The 16,037-nt window shown below is 39.3% G+C and overlaps 1 protein-coding gene across 7 annotated transcripts in view; it reads right to left on the bottom strand.

Moving 5' to 3' along the window:
* The window catches only part of SH3D19 (SH3 domain containing 19), a 163,270-nt gene that overhangs the window by 20,425 nt on the left and 126,808 nt on the right, over positions 1-16,037 (bottom strand). For 6 of the 7 annotated variants that reach the window (XM_079771504.1, XM_079771503.1, XM_079771505.1 and 3 more), the window contains 4 exons: positions 14,184-14,291; positions 11,892-12,004; positions 6,725-6,786; positions 5,417-5,681 (listed from right to left, as the gene is read on the bottom strand). In XM_079771504.1, the coding sequence (XP_079627630.1) occupies positions 5,417-5,681; positions 6,725-6,786; positions 11,892-12,004; positions 14,184-14,291 (548 nt within the window). Of the gene's footprint in view, positions 1-1,937; positions 2,079-5,416; positions 5,682-6,724; positions 6,787-11,891; positions 12,005-14,183; positions 14,292-16,037 lie in introns of all 7 variants that reach the window. The other variant, XM_079771509.1, reaches the window with a different exon arrangement.

Here is a 16,037-nt window from a genome sequence, read left to right as displayed (position 1 = left end):
CATCTCCCTGAAACTCAACTCTGTGTTTGCAACAAGGTAAACAATCTCCCTTAGAAGTATTTTCCCATGATCTGCAGATTCAACCTCAACTAACAGCATTAGATATTTTCTGTTTACTAAGATAGGAGAAAGTATAGCACATTTTCTGAGATCTTTACCTTAAAACTAGGCTTTCAAAAAGGTAAGATGTATTTTCTAAAAAATGTAATGCTAGCCACGAACCCAGAAACCTGAATGAGGTTTCATTTGAGCATCACTGTATGTAGTTGTCCATCAGAGGCCAACTCTGCAAGCCTACGGTACAAGATGAGTGAGGTCATGTTTAATGTGGAAAAACATTTGTACTGTTAGAATAAATTCTCATCTTTTTAGCCCCTCTCCCCCTCCCTCCCTCCTGCCCTTCCTCCCTTTCTTTAAATAAACTTAAATCTTCAACAGTTGTTGGACATTGAAATTGGGTCTCAAAAGAACTGTTGGCCCAGAAAGAAACTCACTACACACTGATTCATTTGCCTGTCACCATAACCATTATTGCTTGTCTCATTTTCGGTTCTTGTAAGTGTATTTCTAATAGCACATGATCTCACTCATCTAGGGGAAATAATGAACAACATAGACGGATGAACAAGAACAGACCCAGAAACAAGGAGGCATGGATCAGACTGTCGGGCCTCAGAGGGAGGGTAAGGGAGGGTGGGGGTAAAGGGGAGGGATCAACCAAAGGACTTGTATGCAAGCATATGAGCCTAACCAGTGGTTAAGGACAACAGGGGATTGGGGGCATGTGTGGGGAGGGGTGTGGGATGGGAATGGGGGATGAGGACAAATATGTGATACCTTAATCAATAAAGAAATTAAAAATAAATAAATAAATAAAATAAACTTAAATCTTTATTGTTGTAAGCATTACATATGTAGCTTCTATTTTTCATAAAGAAAAACTTTTTTGGCTGCCCAACTCCCATGGTTACCCCTCAGTGTGTTTTCAGAGAGGAAGGAAGGCTGCAACAGAGGGATAATGCTGGATCAAAACAAAGAGAAAATAAAAGAACTTTCTCCACGTGAATTAAACTTAGAATTTTCAGTATCGCAGCTGCAACTAGCTTAACATGTGTCTTCTCTGCTCTCCAATATACAAATTTTTAGTTTCTCAGCAAACTTCAAAACATAAACTGCCTTCTAAGAAGAAAGAATTGGACTAGATTTATGAAAACTAGGATGAATGGGAAGCCAAATACTTTACTTGGATTAAATGATTGGTGGATATTATTTTTCATGTTTTCTACATTAAATAACAGTTAAAATTTAACTGGGTAACTTAAGAAGCTCTTTTTAAAATATACCTCTAAACATAGTTCAGTGGCATTTTTCTTGCTAAACAAATGAACTTCGATGATCACTGTATTCTCCCAGGATCCACAAATTTGTTAGGCTTAAATTGTAATTTCAGGTTGTGGGACTACATTTCATTTCATTATTTTATGAGCTATAATCAGAGAAATGAGGTTTACACTAAGCTAAATCTTACAAGGGAAGTGCTTTTTTATGGCAGACTAAGCATTTATAGGGGCCCCTTTAAAATAATTATCCATTCTGCTAGGAAACTAATCTCTGGCACTTTAGTAAACATCTTTACATTATTTAAAAATAAATGGCTCTCACAGTTGAAAATTAATGAGTGAGTGCTCTGGTTGCTATAAGTCAGCACGATATGAAGAAGGTAAAACACATGGTAGTCACTGTGTATCAAGGTGATTAGTAAGGCAGTGGAAAGTCTCTTAGAAGTAATTTATTCTTCAAATGGAATAAAATGCTACTGTAATTTTCACTCTGGTTAAGAAAATGCTAATAAAACCTGAGGATGAGATATAATTAATAGTTCTTCGAAATGTGCTGCCACGGGTGATATGAGGGCTGTACAATATTAATTCCTTTACGTTTGGTCTGCTTCTAAGATGTTCATCAAGTGGGGTGATAATCTTCATCTGAGACAGGTGAACTCTACCAGTGTCTTCTCCCTTTTGGCATTCCAAGTAATTATTTTCTGCCTGCTTCAGCAGCACCAGTATGTCCCCATGCTGTAAAGTACAATACCACTCTCTGAAGCAATTATTATTTAATAAAACATTATTACTCTTCCCACATTTTAATCTTTGAAGCCTAAAGCATTTAATAATGTGTAAAGCAGTAATAACAGAGGCTGGTGATTTTTTTTATATTTGTCAGTAAAGAAAGAGCTCTATTTTGCCTTACAAGAGAGTTAGCCGGGGTTTTGCGAGACAATGTCTTCATTGGCAATCCCATGAGGCACAGACAGCTTAAATATAACCCAATAAAAGGATTATTCACAATCAAAAAACCCTCATCATAAATTGCTGGTCATCTGGGGATTTGGAAGGTGTAAAGTACAACTTCTCCAGGAAAATCTTCACCCGACTTCCTCATGCTCCAGGTCTAGTGGGGCCTGCCATTTCTCATGGAGACTGAGTCCTTGGGAGTGTGGAGTTGAGCCCATAGCTGAATGTGGCCCAAAGTTCTCTTTAACAACTAGAACCAGGAAGTTCTATTCTATAAAACAAGGTCCACCAAGTCACGTGGTGCTTGAAGGATAAATACTCAGCACCAGAGCTCACAGCCTATAAAGACCTGCCTTTGAGTAAGGGTTCTCAGTGCTGTTGTCCTCTGAAGGCTGGTGGGGACAGGCAGCTCCTCTACAGGCTAATGACTCCTTCATCTGTCTTGACTCTCATCTTACAAGGCATCTCTGCTACAAAGCGTCTACTTAAACCCAACTCATTGCCTGACTCCAGTCACTTCCTGGTTCACTCAGCTCTGTCTGATTTTAGAATGGTTTTTGTATCTGTACCCAAGCCTGGCCAGGGGACTCTGTTCCCTGCCATGGTCAGTTTTGGCTGATGAGTACAGGTCAGAGGCCTTTACAATATAAAGGCATTCCCGGGAATGTGATCACACAAGCTCACTTTCAACAAGGAAAGAGGTTGCTTGGGCCCCTCCATCACTCAGGAGCAAAGTTGCAGAGTGCGAGGGGTTAGGTACTGATGCTTCCTAGCATTTATGTCAGAGTTCCAGGGCTCCCAATGTACCCAGGTTCCTGGTTAGCAACTTAATGGCAGGGTAGCCTTGGGAAAAATGAGAAATTTAAGAAATTATTTCATAATGAGACATACTCCTCTAATATACCATTATTTTCAATTTATTAATTTGATTCTTCGAATTCTTTGTTGACATTACATGGCTATGCTAAGAACCATAAGTACTATTTCCATAGTATGGCATAATGGTTAAGAGCATGGGCTCAGAGTCAGTTGATCTGTGCTCAAAAGCTGGCTCTGCCATTAACTAGCTTTGCTCCCTATTTTTAAAAAAATATTTTTTTTAGCCCTAGCTGGATTGGCTCAGTGGATTAGTGTTGGCCTGTGGACTGAAGGGTCCCGGGTTCGATTCCAGTTAGGGAACATGCCCAGGTTGCAGGCTCGATCCACGGTGGGGGGCGTGCAGGAGGCAGCCAATCAATAATTTTCTCTCAGCATTGATGTTTTTCTCTCTGCCTCTCCCTTCCTCTCTGAAATCAATAAAAAATAATCTATATATATAAAAGCCTAAGTAACTGTCCGACCGTCCAACCATCCAACTGATAGCTATGATGCGCAATGACTTGGCAGCTACGGTTCTCAGGTGACACATCCGGAACCAGAGAGGAGGGAGCCCGATTCTGGGGTGTGTCACCTGAGAACCGTCCTCTCGCAATTGGGGACCCCTCGGGGGATGTTGGAGAGCCAGTTTCGGCCCAATCCCCACAGGCCAGGCCGAGGGACCCCACTGGCGCATAAATCCGTGCACTGGGCCTCTAGTAATAAATAAAATGAAATATATTTTTTATTGTTGATAGTATTACAGATATGTCCCATTTCCCCTCCTTTACCCCTGCAGTTACTTAATGGCTCTATATACTATTTTATTCATCTGTATAATAGAGATAATAGTAGTATCTACCTCACAGGGTTGGTGTGAGGAATAAATGAGTTATTTAACATACATAAGGTGTTTTGAATAATACCTGGTCCATAATAAGTGCACAATACATCAGGCATTATTTTTATTTATTTATTATTTTAAAATAACCTAACCCAAATAATACTTCTGGGTTTTAGCAATTAAAAATGTCACCAGTTTAAATGAAGATGAATATATATGAATACACTACGTCTTTCTTATCTATTCAAGGAAAATTTTATAAAACCCTAAATGGCTTAAAGTGAAAATAATTTCTGGCTCAATGATGGAAATGTAGCACAATATAAAATTATTAGCTGCTGTTCTTGATAAAAGCTACTGTCATGCAATTGTTTAAAAAGTACAAACAGGCCCCGGCTGAGTAGCTGAGTTGGTTGAGCGTTGTCCCGATAAGCCAAGGCTTGATCTCTGGTCAGAGCACATACAAGAAACAACCAATGAATGCATAAATAAGTGGAACAGCAAATCAATATGTATTTTTTTCTCTCTCTTTAAAAATCTATCAGTAAAAAAAATAAATAAATAAAACAGTCCTGATTTCCCTATTTTTTAAAACATGTTTTTATTGATTTCAGAGAGAGAGGAAAGGAGAGGGAAACATCAATCAGATGCCTCCTGTACAACCACTACTGGACAGGTGACCTTTTGGTGCATGGGAGGATGCACAACCAACTGATCCACACTGGCCAGGGCTCCCTATTTTTTTAAAATATATTTTTTATTATTGATAGTATTACAGATACCTCCCATTCCTCCTCCCTTTACCCCCACAGCTCCCTATTTTTATTTGTCTTAGATTTTATTAGGTTAACCAAACCAAAGTGGTGAGAGCACATCAGCTCTGTTTTTAAGTATAGAAAATGAAGACAAAGGTTTAAGGTCATATGATGAGAAAAATATTCATAAAAGAACAAAACTATTACCTCAACTATTCCAATTATTAATGAAAGCTTCTAATTGGTAACAATTAAATGGCCCATGATACTTAGGTTTATAAAAGGGGAAAATTAGGGAAAAACCATTCACCTTAATAAGACCTTTCTTTCTATTTTATTTTAAATTTTACTCTGTGGGCAAGGTATATAAACTATAAAATCTGTCAGATTTTGTAAAAACCCATCAATATAACCTACTGGTCAGGTTTTTTAGAGTTGCTGTTTGGTCAATTCCTGTCTGCACTGTCTCCTATTCCTGTATTTCTCCCAATAAAACCCTGCTTTAAAGACCTAGGTTTTATTTTGGACTACTTATCTAAAGAACTCTTAAGGTCAAGGATCAAGTCCATATCTGTCTCATCATCTTCCTCTAAGGAATAATGGATCTTATACATTACTTTAGGACAAACCTCCTGACCACAAACATTTTTCAAAGCTAAATTTACCATGTATTTCCTGTAGAGAGGGTGTCCTGGTTTAGGGCGAGGGGGTAGCACCGGATCTTGACTTTTAAAAACTTGACTCTTGGTTTTTGTGAGTCTGGAAGCCACGTTATTTTGTTTTTTCTGAAGATCCATGTCAGAAGAAGACCGATTAAAAGGTAGTTTTTTATTTGATGTTCTGGTTGTAGAAAGTCTCGGGGGAGGTGGTCTCTCAGGGGCCCCCCTGGGAGGAGGCTGTTGAGCTGGTGTGACTTTTCCATTTATAGGTCTGAAAGGCAAGGTGGGAGCTGTGAATCAGTGTTTGATCAACATTTAGGTTCTGTTTTGCCCTGACACACACACACGCACAGCTTTCTGCTAGCACAATACCATTACCTAAACACGCAGGGTATGCTATTTCTGAGCAAATGGCTGTTGCATTAAACATTATATTACTAGAGGAAATGTCATGATGTTCCAGCTTCCTCTCATCCTGCAGTAGAGATTCATTAGTTCAAGACAAACAAGCATTTACTATCATGAGCTCTCTAATGCCCCATTTGCTCGTAAACATATCATGACTGTTTCAGGAAACTAAGCACATTCTACCAAAGTCTGAGATGAAAAGCTTATAACAAGATGTCAGGTATATGTGATGTGGTCTAGTTCATGATTAGAAAAGGAACATCAAACTACCCTAATATTCATTCATGTTATAGGAATTACTATTCCAACTCTAGGTTAGATTAATATAAAGAAAGTTGTTTTGAAAATGAGCTAGGACAGCCATTACTTTGAAAACCTTTCCTTAATCCCTATGATAAAATAATTTCTAACATAGGAACATCTTCTGATAGTATCACAGCTTTTTGTTCCAACAGCCCTGGGACTCAGGCAGGCAGGTCACCACTGAGCTCACAAAGCCTGTCTCCCTTTGGAAATGTCAAAACCAGGCAGATTCCTCAGAACGGGGAGTGGGTGACAGTGTGAGAATGAGAGTGTGAATGTATAGATGTGCGAGTGTGTGTTCATTCCAGAAGTGGAGTTGTTCCAGGTCCAGAAAGGAGTCTTGTTTGTTGGAGGAAAAGTAATAGAGATCTGTTTGTGTTCTGTGAGTTTCGGGGATTGAGTTCAAAGAAGAAGCAGAGATTCATTCCTACAACCTGCTGTCAGAGCAGACTGTAGGCTAGTGGCCTGGGTGAATTGTGAGTTGAATGTATCTGTAAAAGAATATCTAAGGCCAACAGCACTCAGTTTTGATGACAGAAAGGAGAGTCCAGTCCCTGAGGCATTAGCTGCTCTCTTACTTTTTAAAAGCTTTCCCACACTGACCTTGGTGGAAGCCTGGGGGGTCCTCGCACAGTGCCTCCCATTTGACCAGCCTGGTCGGATTCCTGCAAGTACCAGGGAATGTTTTTTAGTTAAGGTTTATCTGAAACAAGACCTTGTCAAGAGGAGTTGTGGACAACTTTTTGGCTGGATCTATAAGTGGAAATGTAGCTGAGTTAGAGAAAGTAAAACAAGTTAGAAAGTAGAGAAAATTTTTAGTCTTAAGCAATATTAACTCATCCCACATTCCCACCTAAATTGTCCACATCCTAATACAAGTGAAGATATAGAGGAGGAGACCGGCGATCTGCTATTGTGGATCATGACCCAACCGATTTCCCTGCATTGTTGAACACCCAGCAGATTCAAAGGTATCAAGGATGATGCTTCAATCATGATGGGTTACACAGTAGCAATTTAAGCAGAAACTGTAGAAAATTAAAAACAAAAACAATGGCTTTTATTTATTCCATGATGACATGTAAGACATGTACTGCTCCTAAGTTTAACACATAATAAGTTGCGGGAAACAGCCTATTGCCTTCACTAGCAGAGAGGTGTGGACAAGGATCCCGGAATGCTGGTGACCCTTGAGTTCTGGCAAAGCTCAGGGCTGTACACCCACTGGTTAGTCGAGACAATGGTAGCTGAAGAAACTTCCCTTACTGATAAGATAGTCTGCCTATTACTGGAAATTGCCTAAGGGCTATAGGTGTATCCCCAAACTGAATAAAAAGATGGCGAGGCCAGAGCCCAGGTGGAGTCCTTCCTTTTGAGCTGGGCTCCTGCCTGGTCCCCCAATATTTCCAAATTATTGTTTCTTGTCTCATCTCTTTCTTTTGGGTGCAGCCCCTCTTCCAGAGCCCAAACTCTGAACCACGCGGGACGTGGGACCTTCACAATAAGTGAAGTGGTGATTAGTTTGTTTTGCTTAGAACAAGCAGATCTCTTACCACTGGATGGTTAATACATTGTGCAGTGGGCTCTGAACGAGGAGGCCGCAGAACAATATGAGAAGTTTAAGGGATGGCCTGAAAAAAGGCATGTGAAGATTAACAGAAAAGGTCCAAGGGAACAGAAAGCTGGGACCACTAGAGCAACGGGGTGGATGTGCTGAGAAGAGATTAAGAAAAAAAATTTAATCCTCACTCAAGGATATGTTTAGAGAGAGGGGGAGAAAAGGGGGGGGGAAGAGGGTGGGAGAGATAGATAGATAGATAGATAGATAGATAGATAGATAGATAGATAGATAGATAGATAGACGTGCCCTAACCGGGGATAAAACCCTCAACCTTTGGGTATACAGGATGACTCTCCACCATGCCAGTTCTGAGAAGTTTTGTAGGAAAGAGCATAGGGGGTAATGTGAAAAACAAAATACAGCTTGGAATGTTTTAGCTTAATAGCACATGAGAGAAATTGGAAGTGTGGAGCTCTATAGAAAGATTTTGCTAGGGAAAGGGCTTCAAACTGGGTTATTTAAATAACTTTTATGGAGATGGTATAGCCCAAGGATTGGGAAATGAGTATAATACATGGAAAATATTTTCATATCTTCTGTTGAATGAGAAATTAAAACTTCTGTTTTTGGAGGGAAAAGTCCTCACCAAATTCTTCTAATACTAATTGAATCTCCTTTTTAACCTTTTCTACTTTCTAAGCACCTAACACTGACTTCCAGGAAATAATATTCCTCCAGGACTTCATAAGGACGGAAATGCCAGCCCTTTAATATTACACTGCCTTTTTTTAAAAGGACGTTTAACTATACCTTGGGAGATCGTTGAACTAAGTCAGACTGTTTCACTCCTTCTCTTATATAAATGAGTTAAAACTCACTTCAATGGATTTTAATTCAGACTGAATATTTATAACTTTTCCTTAAGTACCAAATGATTAATTGCCAATAACTGCGATCATTGAAATATGTTTCAATGTTTTAAAACCCCATTTTAAAAAACAAATTAAGCTTGCCCTTAAAACTTGGTTTTGCTAATGAGTTCAGTTAATGTAGTGAAGAGAGTCACCAGCTCATAAACCCTGCAATATTCCAGACTATCATCCATGCCTTATAAATATGCTGCTGCTGATATTTTCCCCTGACAAATACTGCTATGATACTAGAAAAATTCATTTATTTCTTTGGCCACTTAAAAAATTAAAACAAAAAAGCAGAAAAACACTCTAGTAGATAGGAACTTCTGTTGTTTTTTCTCAACATTATAGTTATTAGACAACTTAATTAAAAGCAACTTTTAAAAAATATAGATGTATAAATTTGACATAGAAAGTTATAGATGATGCACTGTAATAAATACACACCAGATAATCCTAATCTAGTCCCAAATACTAGATGCAGTTTTCTCCAGATGGTGCCATTTTATAACAATCTTAACCCTTTGCAATCGCTTGCTTTTTTCTCGATTCCTTTATTCTACTCAGGATTTAATTTTTTAAATACCCCAGATTTTACAAAGCGCGGCAGTAGAATAAAAAACTGGAGTTTCTTTTCATACAAACTTATTATTTGGATTTTTTTATATTTCAAATACATACGAGCTGCTACCGATGCTAACCGTGTCGAGTCACACTCAACATCCGAGTGCAAAAGGTTAAGTTATATTTTTCTCAATTTTCTACAACGAGCAAACTCTAAATCAGAGAAAAAGGCAGTACCCTCAAATGCCCGATGAACATTAGGCACCTTCTGACAGGCACTGCTGTATCTGACACACTGAGTATAGGGAAACTGTTCCTGCAGAAGCCACTGCCTTAGTATTTGCTTAAATTCAGGTTTATGCCGAGGTTCTGCCAACAGTCTTTGGGAGATTGCTGATTAGGGCTTCCCTCCTCTTCAATAATATTCCACACCTAACTGGCGCTGCTCTGACCTCCCTGTATTCGGCTTTTGATGTGATGTGTGTGGAAAGGCATTTTAGTTTCTGGAGAAGTTGGTTTTTCTGCTGTACTGACCCTATAGATGCCATCTTTTTTGTTTGCAGATGCTTCTTCTCTTCTTTCTCCAGGAACTGGTACCCTCTTTGTCCTGAATTCGTGACCCACGTTCTGTGCTGTACCTGTGACTCCCTCCTGCCCCAGCTGGCAGCCTCCTTGGGGAAGGCTTTGGGAGTCTTGGGTTCCCATGGTGGGCAACAGGGCACACAGAACATCTGCCTCTGAGGACAGAATGGCTCCAGTGGATCCTGATGCTCCTCACCGTGGAGCCCTTCATTGTTTAAGTGAAGAAAGTGAGATTTGGCAATGATAGCCATTGTCCTGAGATGGAAAGTTCCTCAGCACTGAAGGCAGGAGAAACAGGAGAGGGTTTTATGCTATGCCGTATCAGAAGACAAAGTGGCAAAGACCAAGCCTGTCCTCATGGGTCATTACGCTGGAGAAAGTTTTTCCACAGATCCTCACCCACATCTGAAGTCTTTATGGCCTCTGGTTTAAAATCATTCAGTAATTGTAAATCTTAAAAGAAAGGAATTTCTCATAGATTTTACTTTCTGACCCTAGAAATCTATTTGTGTGACTTCAGCCAAATCATTTAACTTGTGGTCTGTTTCTCATCTCTTCTTCCTTCAGACCCAGTGTGTCTATTATGAGATGTATTTATTACAGTTCAGCACAGAATGCTTTGACACCCCCCCCCCCCCACACCTTATAAACAGTGCAGGACAGGATTTTCCTTATGTTGGTCATGTGAGGTACAAATAAAGGTGAATATAGTACTTCTCCAGATGGTGTAGTTTATTCTAACTTCCTTTTCTTGTTTTTCTAAAATGCAGCAGTTGCTTTGTGGACTGCTTAACACCAAATGTAATACCTCGTGCTTTAATAGAGCTTTATGGCTTACAAAGCCCAGAACTTAAATGAATGATATGTATGCCTACTCATCATTCTCTCACTCTCTTTTATAATCCTTTAGAGAAGATGCTGTAACCTTCTCAGGTACTTTCTCCTTTGTGGAAATTTGGACTTTCCTATTCAACAATAGTATGGTAGGGGATCTATCATCCCCTTTTGGAATTTTTTGGCCCAGTTTTAATAACAATTTATTAAAATGCAAGTGTTCACTTTGAAAATGCAAGTGATCACTAAATTTCAATTCAGCCTACAGGAAAATCTCATTAACTTGATCTTGGCTAATTCAATTTAATGTCTTCTTCCAAGATATTTCTCTTCAACTAGATGATTAGATAGTTTGCATGTAAAATAAGCATAGTTAATACACAATGCAAAACTATTATAAAATTTGAACTGAAAATTTGTTTCACAGACTTTAAAAATTGGTTTATTTTGAAACAAACCTTAAAGATTATCTATCATATGGGAATTTCAAAAAGTATAAGGAAATTATATTAAGGTTGAAGGAAAAAAATATGTTTAAAACTCTTTGCCCATAATTTGTTAAGAAGCACATGGTAAAGAACTATTTTTTAAAATTTAAAAATAGTTTTCCCCTAAATTTCAGAGTAACAAATTTTTATGGTAATTATCTTAAAATTATGCCACTAATTGGTATTTTAAATAAAAACTGATCATTGAAATAAATCTATTTCCACAAATAGTACAGGTTTTTAGAGATTTTTCATAACTTCCTCATTATTAGGGCCATTTAAAAGACATGGCTGATCAAAAAATAGACCCAGAGTCATAGAAGCATGAACAGACTGTTGAACCTCAGAGGGAAGGCAGGGGAGGGTGGATGGGAAGAAATCAGCCAATGAACTTGTATACATATAAGCATAACCCATGGACAGACAATGGGGTGGTGAGGGTGGGAGTGGGGGAAACAGAAGCGGGCTGGAAGAGGTTAATGGGGGAAAAAGGAAGACCTATGTAATACTTTCAACAATAAAGATAAAAAAAAAAAAAGGGATGACTAGACAATGAAAGGAGGCCATTCATAATTAAAGAGTTATATTTTTCATGCCCCAGGGTATAGGACAAATTATTTTATGATGAAGTACAATAAATTGGCCTAATTCTTTTGTTCTATAGGGGTTTGTAAAATATAAAGCATCACATTAAAATAAGTACATGGAACTTAGAACCTAATTTGTAATAAGATATTTTTTAATCTGACCAGTAAAATAATTGCACATATTTAAAATTAGTGCATCAGTTGGTCTTCAACCTACAACACTCTGTAATGACCACTTACCAAGTCTCTAGTTCTGTCAACATTACTGGGTTTTCCAGATACTGTACTGTAAGTGTATCCAATAGGCTTTTCAATAGGGAGAGGAGGTGGGCTTTGTGGATCCTCATGTAAACCTGGAAAAATAGCAGTAATTCATCAATAATTTCTGGTATTTGGGGATTCAAAAGAATGAAATGACTGCAGCTTGGTTCCTTAGGAAAATGGTTAAAAGATCCACACAAAGATGGATAGCTAGCCAAGCAAGTGAGAAAGAACTCCCAGCAAACTTCAGAAAATTGATGGGTTAGTAGACATTAGTTACAAAATATTTTATAGAGGGTAAAAATAATGCTAAATAATTATGACAGTAGCTAACATTTTTGAGAACTTTCTATGTGCCAGGCATTACGTTAAGGCACTTTATTCATATACATTTCTCCAACCAACATCTATCTATACACTAGATCTGTGCACTCCACTAGCTAGCTAGTAGTTACACTAGTATGTGGTGATTTAAACGTAATTCTTATAATTAAATAAAATTAAAATTTCAGTTCCTCAGTTGCACTAGCCACATTGGTTAGTGGCTACCATATTGTACAGCACAGATCTGGAATGTTTCCATCTCTGAAGAAAGACCTATTGGACAGCACTACACTAAATAATATCCTACCCGTTTTTCAGATGAAGAATCTGGGAAGAAAATATATGAGTCACCCAAGGTTTTAATGCTAGTAATTGTCAGAACCAGGGTTTTGAACTCAAAAGGCTATGCTCCTTGTAATAGGCATGTTGTTTCTTAACAGGTGGGGTAGTCCACCTTCCCCCATCCAAATCTTTAAATGTGTTTTGTAATCCATTAGCTCCAGATTAATAGGCATAACTGCCCCCTCAATTTAACAAACAATATCCTTACAGACAAACTACATCCTTACCTCAGTCATCGTGGACCCCCAACTTATTTTAAAAAGAAAACAAAGATGACCAGATTTAATTAGTAACAACGAATTAAAATCTGTGTGCAAAAACCCATGGAGAGGGGCTGACTGCAACACACAAAGGAGGCTAAAACCATCTTTTTCGCGTGGCGTAGGCATTTAAAGGGGTGGGAGATTTTCCCATTCTTTCAAAAGACACTCTGCTGCCATTTCACAGGAAAACCTGTATCAAGAGGATGATCTGTCAGGTTCCTATTTTATCCAGAGACAGGAAAACACTCAAAAGGAGGAAAACATCCAGGCCAACTACTAGACAAACAATGATTTAGAGATAAGTGTTCTCAGTGAGAGACAGCACTGCTCTGGGAATTAAGACACAGGAACATTCCAACTCAGTCACCATCTGGAAGTCTTTCTCTGTGCTGCAGTTTCCTTATTCTTAACAAGGAAGTAATGAATCATTTAGGATATGATATTGTTGTGACAAACAATTACAGGTACAAAGTAGTAACAATATGCAAGTAGGGAAGAGACAGCTGACTGACAGGAAGGAACATAGGAATTATCCGGAGGAGGTATGTGGGGAGATGGAGATTTCCAATTTCAAATAATGTTAAAGTCTCAAAGAGAAAAGTGGCATTTGAGCAAAGACCCGAAGGAATGGTAAAGAGGGGAGCCATGCAAATATCTGGGAAAAGGACATCCTAGTTAGAAGGAACAGGTCCCCAGGGGAAGGAGCTGACAGGTTCAAAGAAGAGCCAGGGGTTTTGCACCACGAAGCTGTTCCTTCCTTAACTTGTCCATTTCAAGTTCTTCAGACACCAAAAGTCTTACTTTTCTTCCTCCATGGCATATATGCATTGCTTGATCATTGTAATGATAAAATTCTTGGGAAATAACTCTCTGGCAACTGACACTTCAGTTCTCTCATATATAGTTTCTGGAGCTTTGTCAGGATTTCAGGACTATTGGTCCAATTTATAAGGGTGCTGACTGGAATAATATGCTTCCTATATATAATGGGATAATATGCTCTCTATGACAGACATATAGAACTTCATTTGCTATCTGTTTCAATTCCTTTCCTACCATATCTTTACCAGAGGCACCAGGATAGGATGTTACAATAGTATTCTGAGTTTCAGTCTCCCTCTATTCTCTCTACTTAAAGACATTGTTAAAGGGAAATAAAATCCAAATTTACTGTACTAATTGTCTCAAGAATTGTAAAAAACCCAACTTGCTTTTAAATGTCCTAGACTACAATGATGATAAATGGCTGATCACACATACTTTCAAAGCAAACATTGATAAAAGAGCATGTATTTTCCCCAGGCTCTTGGAGAGCAAATAAAGAAGGCAGAGAAGTGCTTACATTTTCCTGGTTTGGCTGGAATTCGAATCACAGTGGGCTTTCTGGTGGGTGCTGGTTGAACTGCTGGTTCTTTTGTTGGTTCTGTCTTTGTGGGGACCTGAAAGGGATCTAATGAAAAACACAGTTTATTTTGCATGTTTTAGTTAACATGGACTCAAACAAAAAATCTCATTCATAATTAAAGAGTCATATTTTTCATGCCCCAGGGAAAACTATTCATGGATAAACAAAATCTCAGTTTGCAGAGACAAAAACAAAGTCGGAGCTCATGAAAGGAAATAACTTGATGCTCTGTAAATAATTCATATGGCTTTTCTTCCTCTCTGATGAGAGGGATCCAGGACAATCTTGAATTATGTAGAAGCTATCTTTCATGGGAGTGCAATCATTTCATAAGTATCCGCCTGAAAATGAGAGGCAAGTGAACTGAGGAGCCAATTTTCCCTCTAATGTGAAGCCTCCCAGGCCCCCAGGAAAAAAAGACCTCTGCTCCCCACACGCCTGTGCCTGTGGAAAACCTACCCACATGACTAGCACATGATGGGTGCTCAGCAGAGGCTTAGATTTTAATACTTTAGTAAAATGACACTTTAGTAACATGAAAATGAAAAACGTTTTATCCTGAAAATAAAATAAGACATCCCCTTTCAAATATATCATTTTGGGGTAAGGATACATGACTTGGCAATTCTTTATCTTAACTGATTCATTTAAAATAGATAGTGTATGCCCTGGCTGGTGTGGCTCAATGTATAGAGTATCAGCCCATGCACCTAAGGGTTGTGGGTTTGATTCCTGGTCAAGGGCATGTACTTGGGTTACAGGTTCAATCCCCTGCACCTGATGGTGTGCATGCAGGAGGCATCCAATGTCTCTCTCTCTCTCAATCTCTCACTTTCTTTCTCTCTGTCCCTCTTTCCTCCTATCTCTAAAAATCAATGGAAAAAATATCCTTGGGTGAAGATTACCAAAGATAAATAAATGGGCAGTATATGCTTAGAAAAAGTATTTTTTAAAAAGAATAACCACCAAACTTTTTTCCTGAAAGGAATATTCTTGTTTTCTTTAATGTCAATATTCTTTTCAGTAGTTTGGAAAAATGACCATAAAATTTTTTAAAGATGAGAAATCTAAAAATAACTAGATTAGCAAATCCACACTAATAAAAGAGAAACATGCAAATTGACCGTACCTCCACTACACCCACCAGCCACCCCCACCAGCCAATCAGGAGCAAGTATGCAAATTAACCAACAAAGATGGCCGTGGCCACGGAGCTGGAGCGAGCAGGAGGCTTGGGTTGCCCCTGGCAATGGAGGAAGCCAAGCTTCCCACCAGCCCTAGCCGGCCATGGCCTCCACTCAAGGCTACGAAGTTTCAATTATAGAAGGTAAATAAATCCCAGATATCTGCTTCCAGCTGGCCCTGGCCTCTGCTCAAGGAGGCACTGAAAAAAAAAAAAAAAGGAGGGGCTGGGAGCCTGGATCACCAGGGGGCGTGGCCAGCCTGAAAACAGCCCTCAGCTCCTCACCCAGGCTGGCCAGACTCCCATGGGGTGAGGGTCCCCGCTGGGAGGCTTGGCCAGCCTGCAAACAGCCATGAGCCCCTCACCCAGGCTGGCCAGGCACCCCAGTGGGGACCCCCACCCTGAATGGGGTGTGGCAAGCTTGAACACAGCCCTCAGCCCCTCACCCAGGCTGCCCCACACCCCAAGCGAATCCCCACCCTGATCTGGGATACCCTTCATGGCAAACCAGTCGGCCCCCACCCGTGCACCAGGCTTCTATCTACACTAATAAAAGGGTAATAAGCTAATTAGACTGGGAGACCTTCTGGACATTCTTCTGGACAAAA

Source organism: Cnephaeus nilssonii (genome assembly GCF_951640355.1).
Source record: "Cnephaeus nilssonii genome assembly, chromosome: 5".
Taxonomy (NCBI): Eukaryota; Metazoa; Chordata; class Mammalia; order Chiroptera; family Vespertilionidae; genus Cnephaeus; species Cnephaeus nilssonii.
Note: the sequence above shows the minus strand (reverse complement) of the source record. Positions and strands in the feature narration are given on the sequence as shown.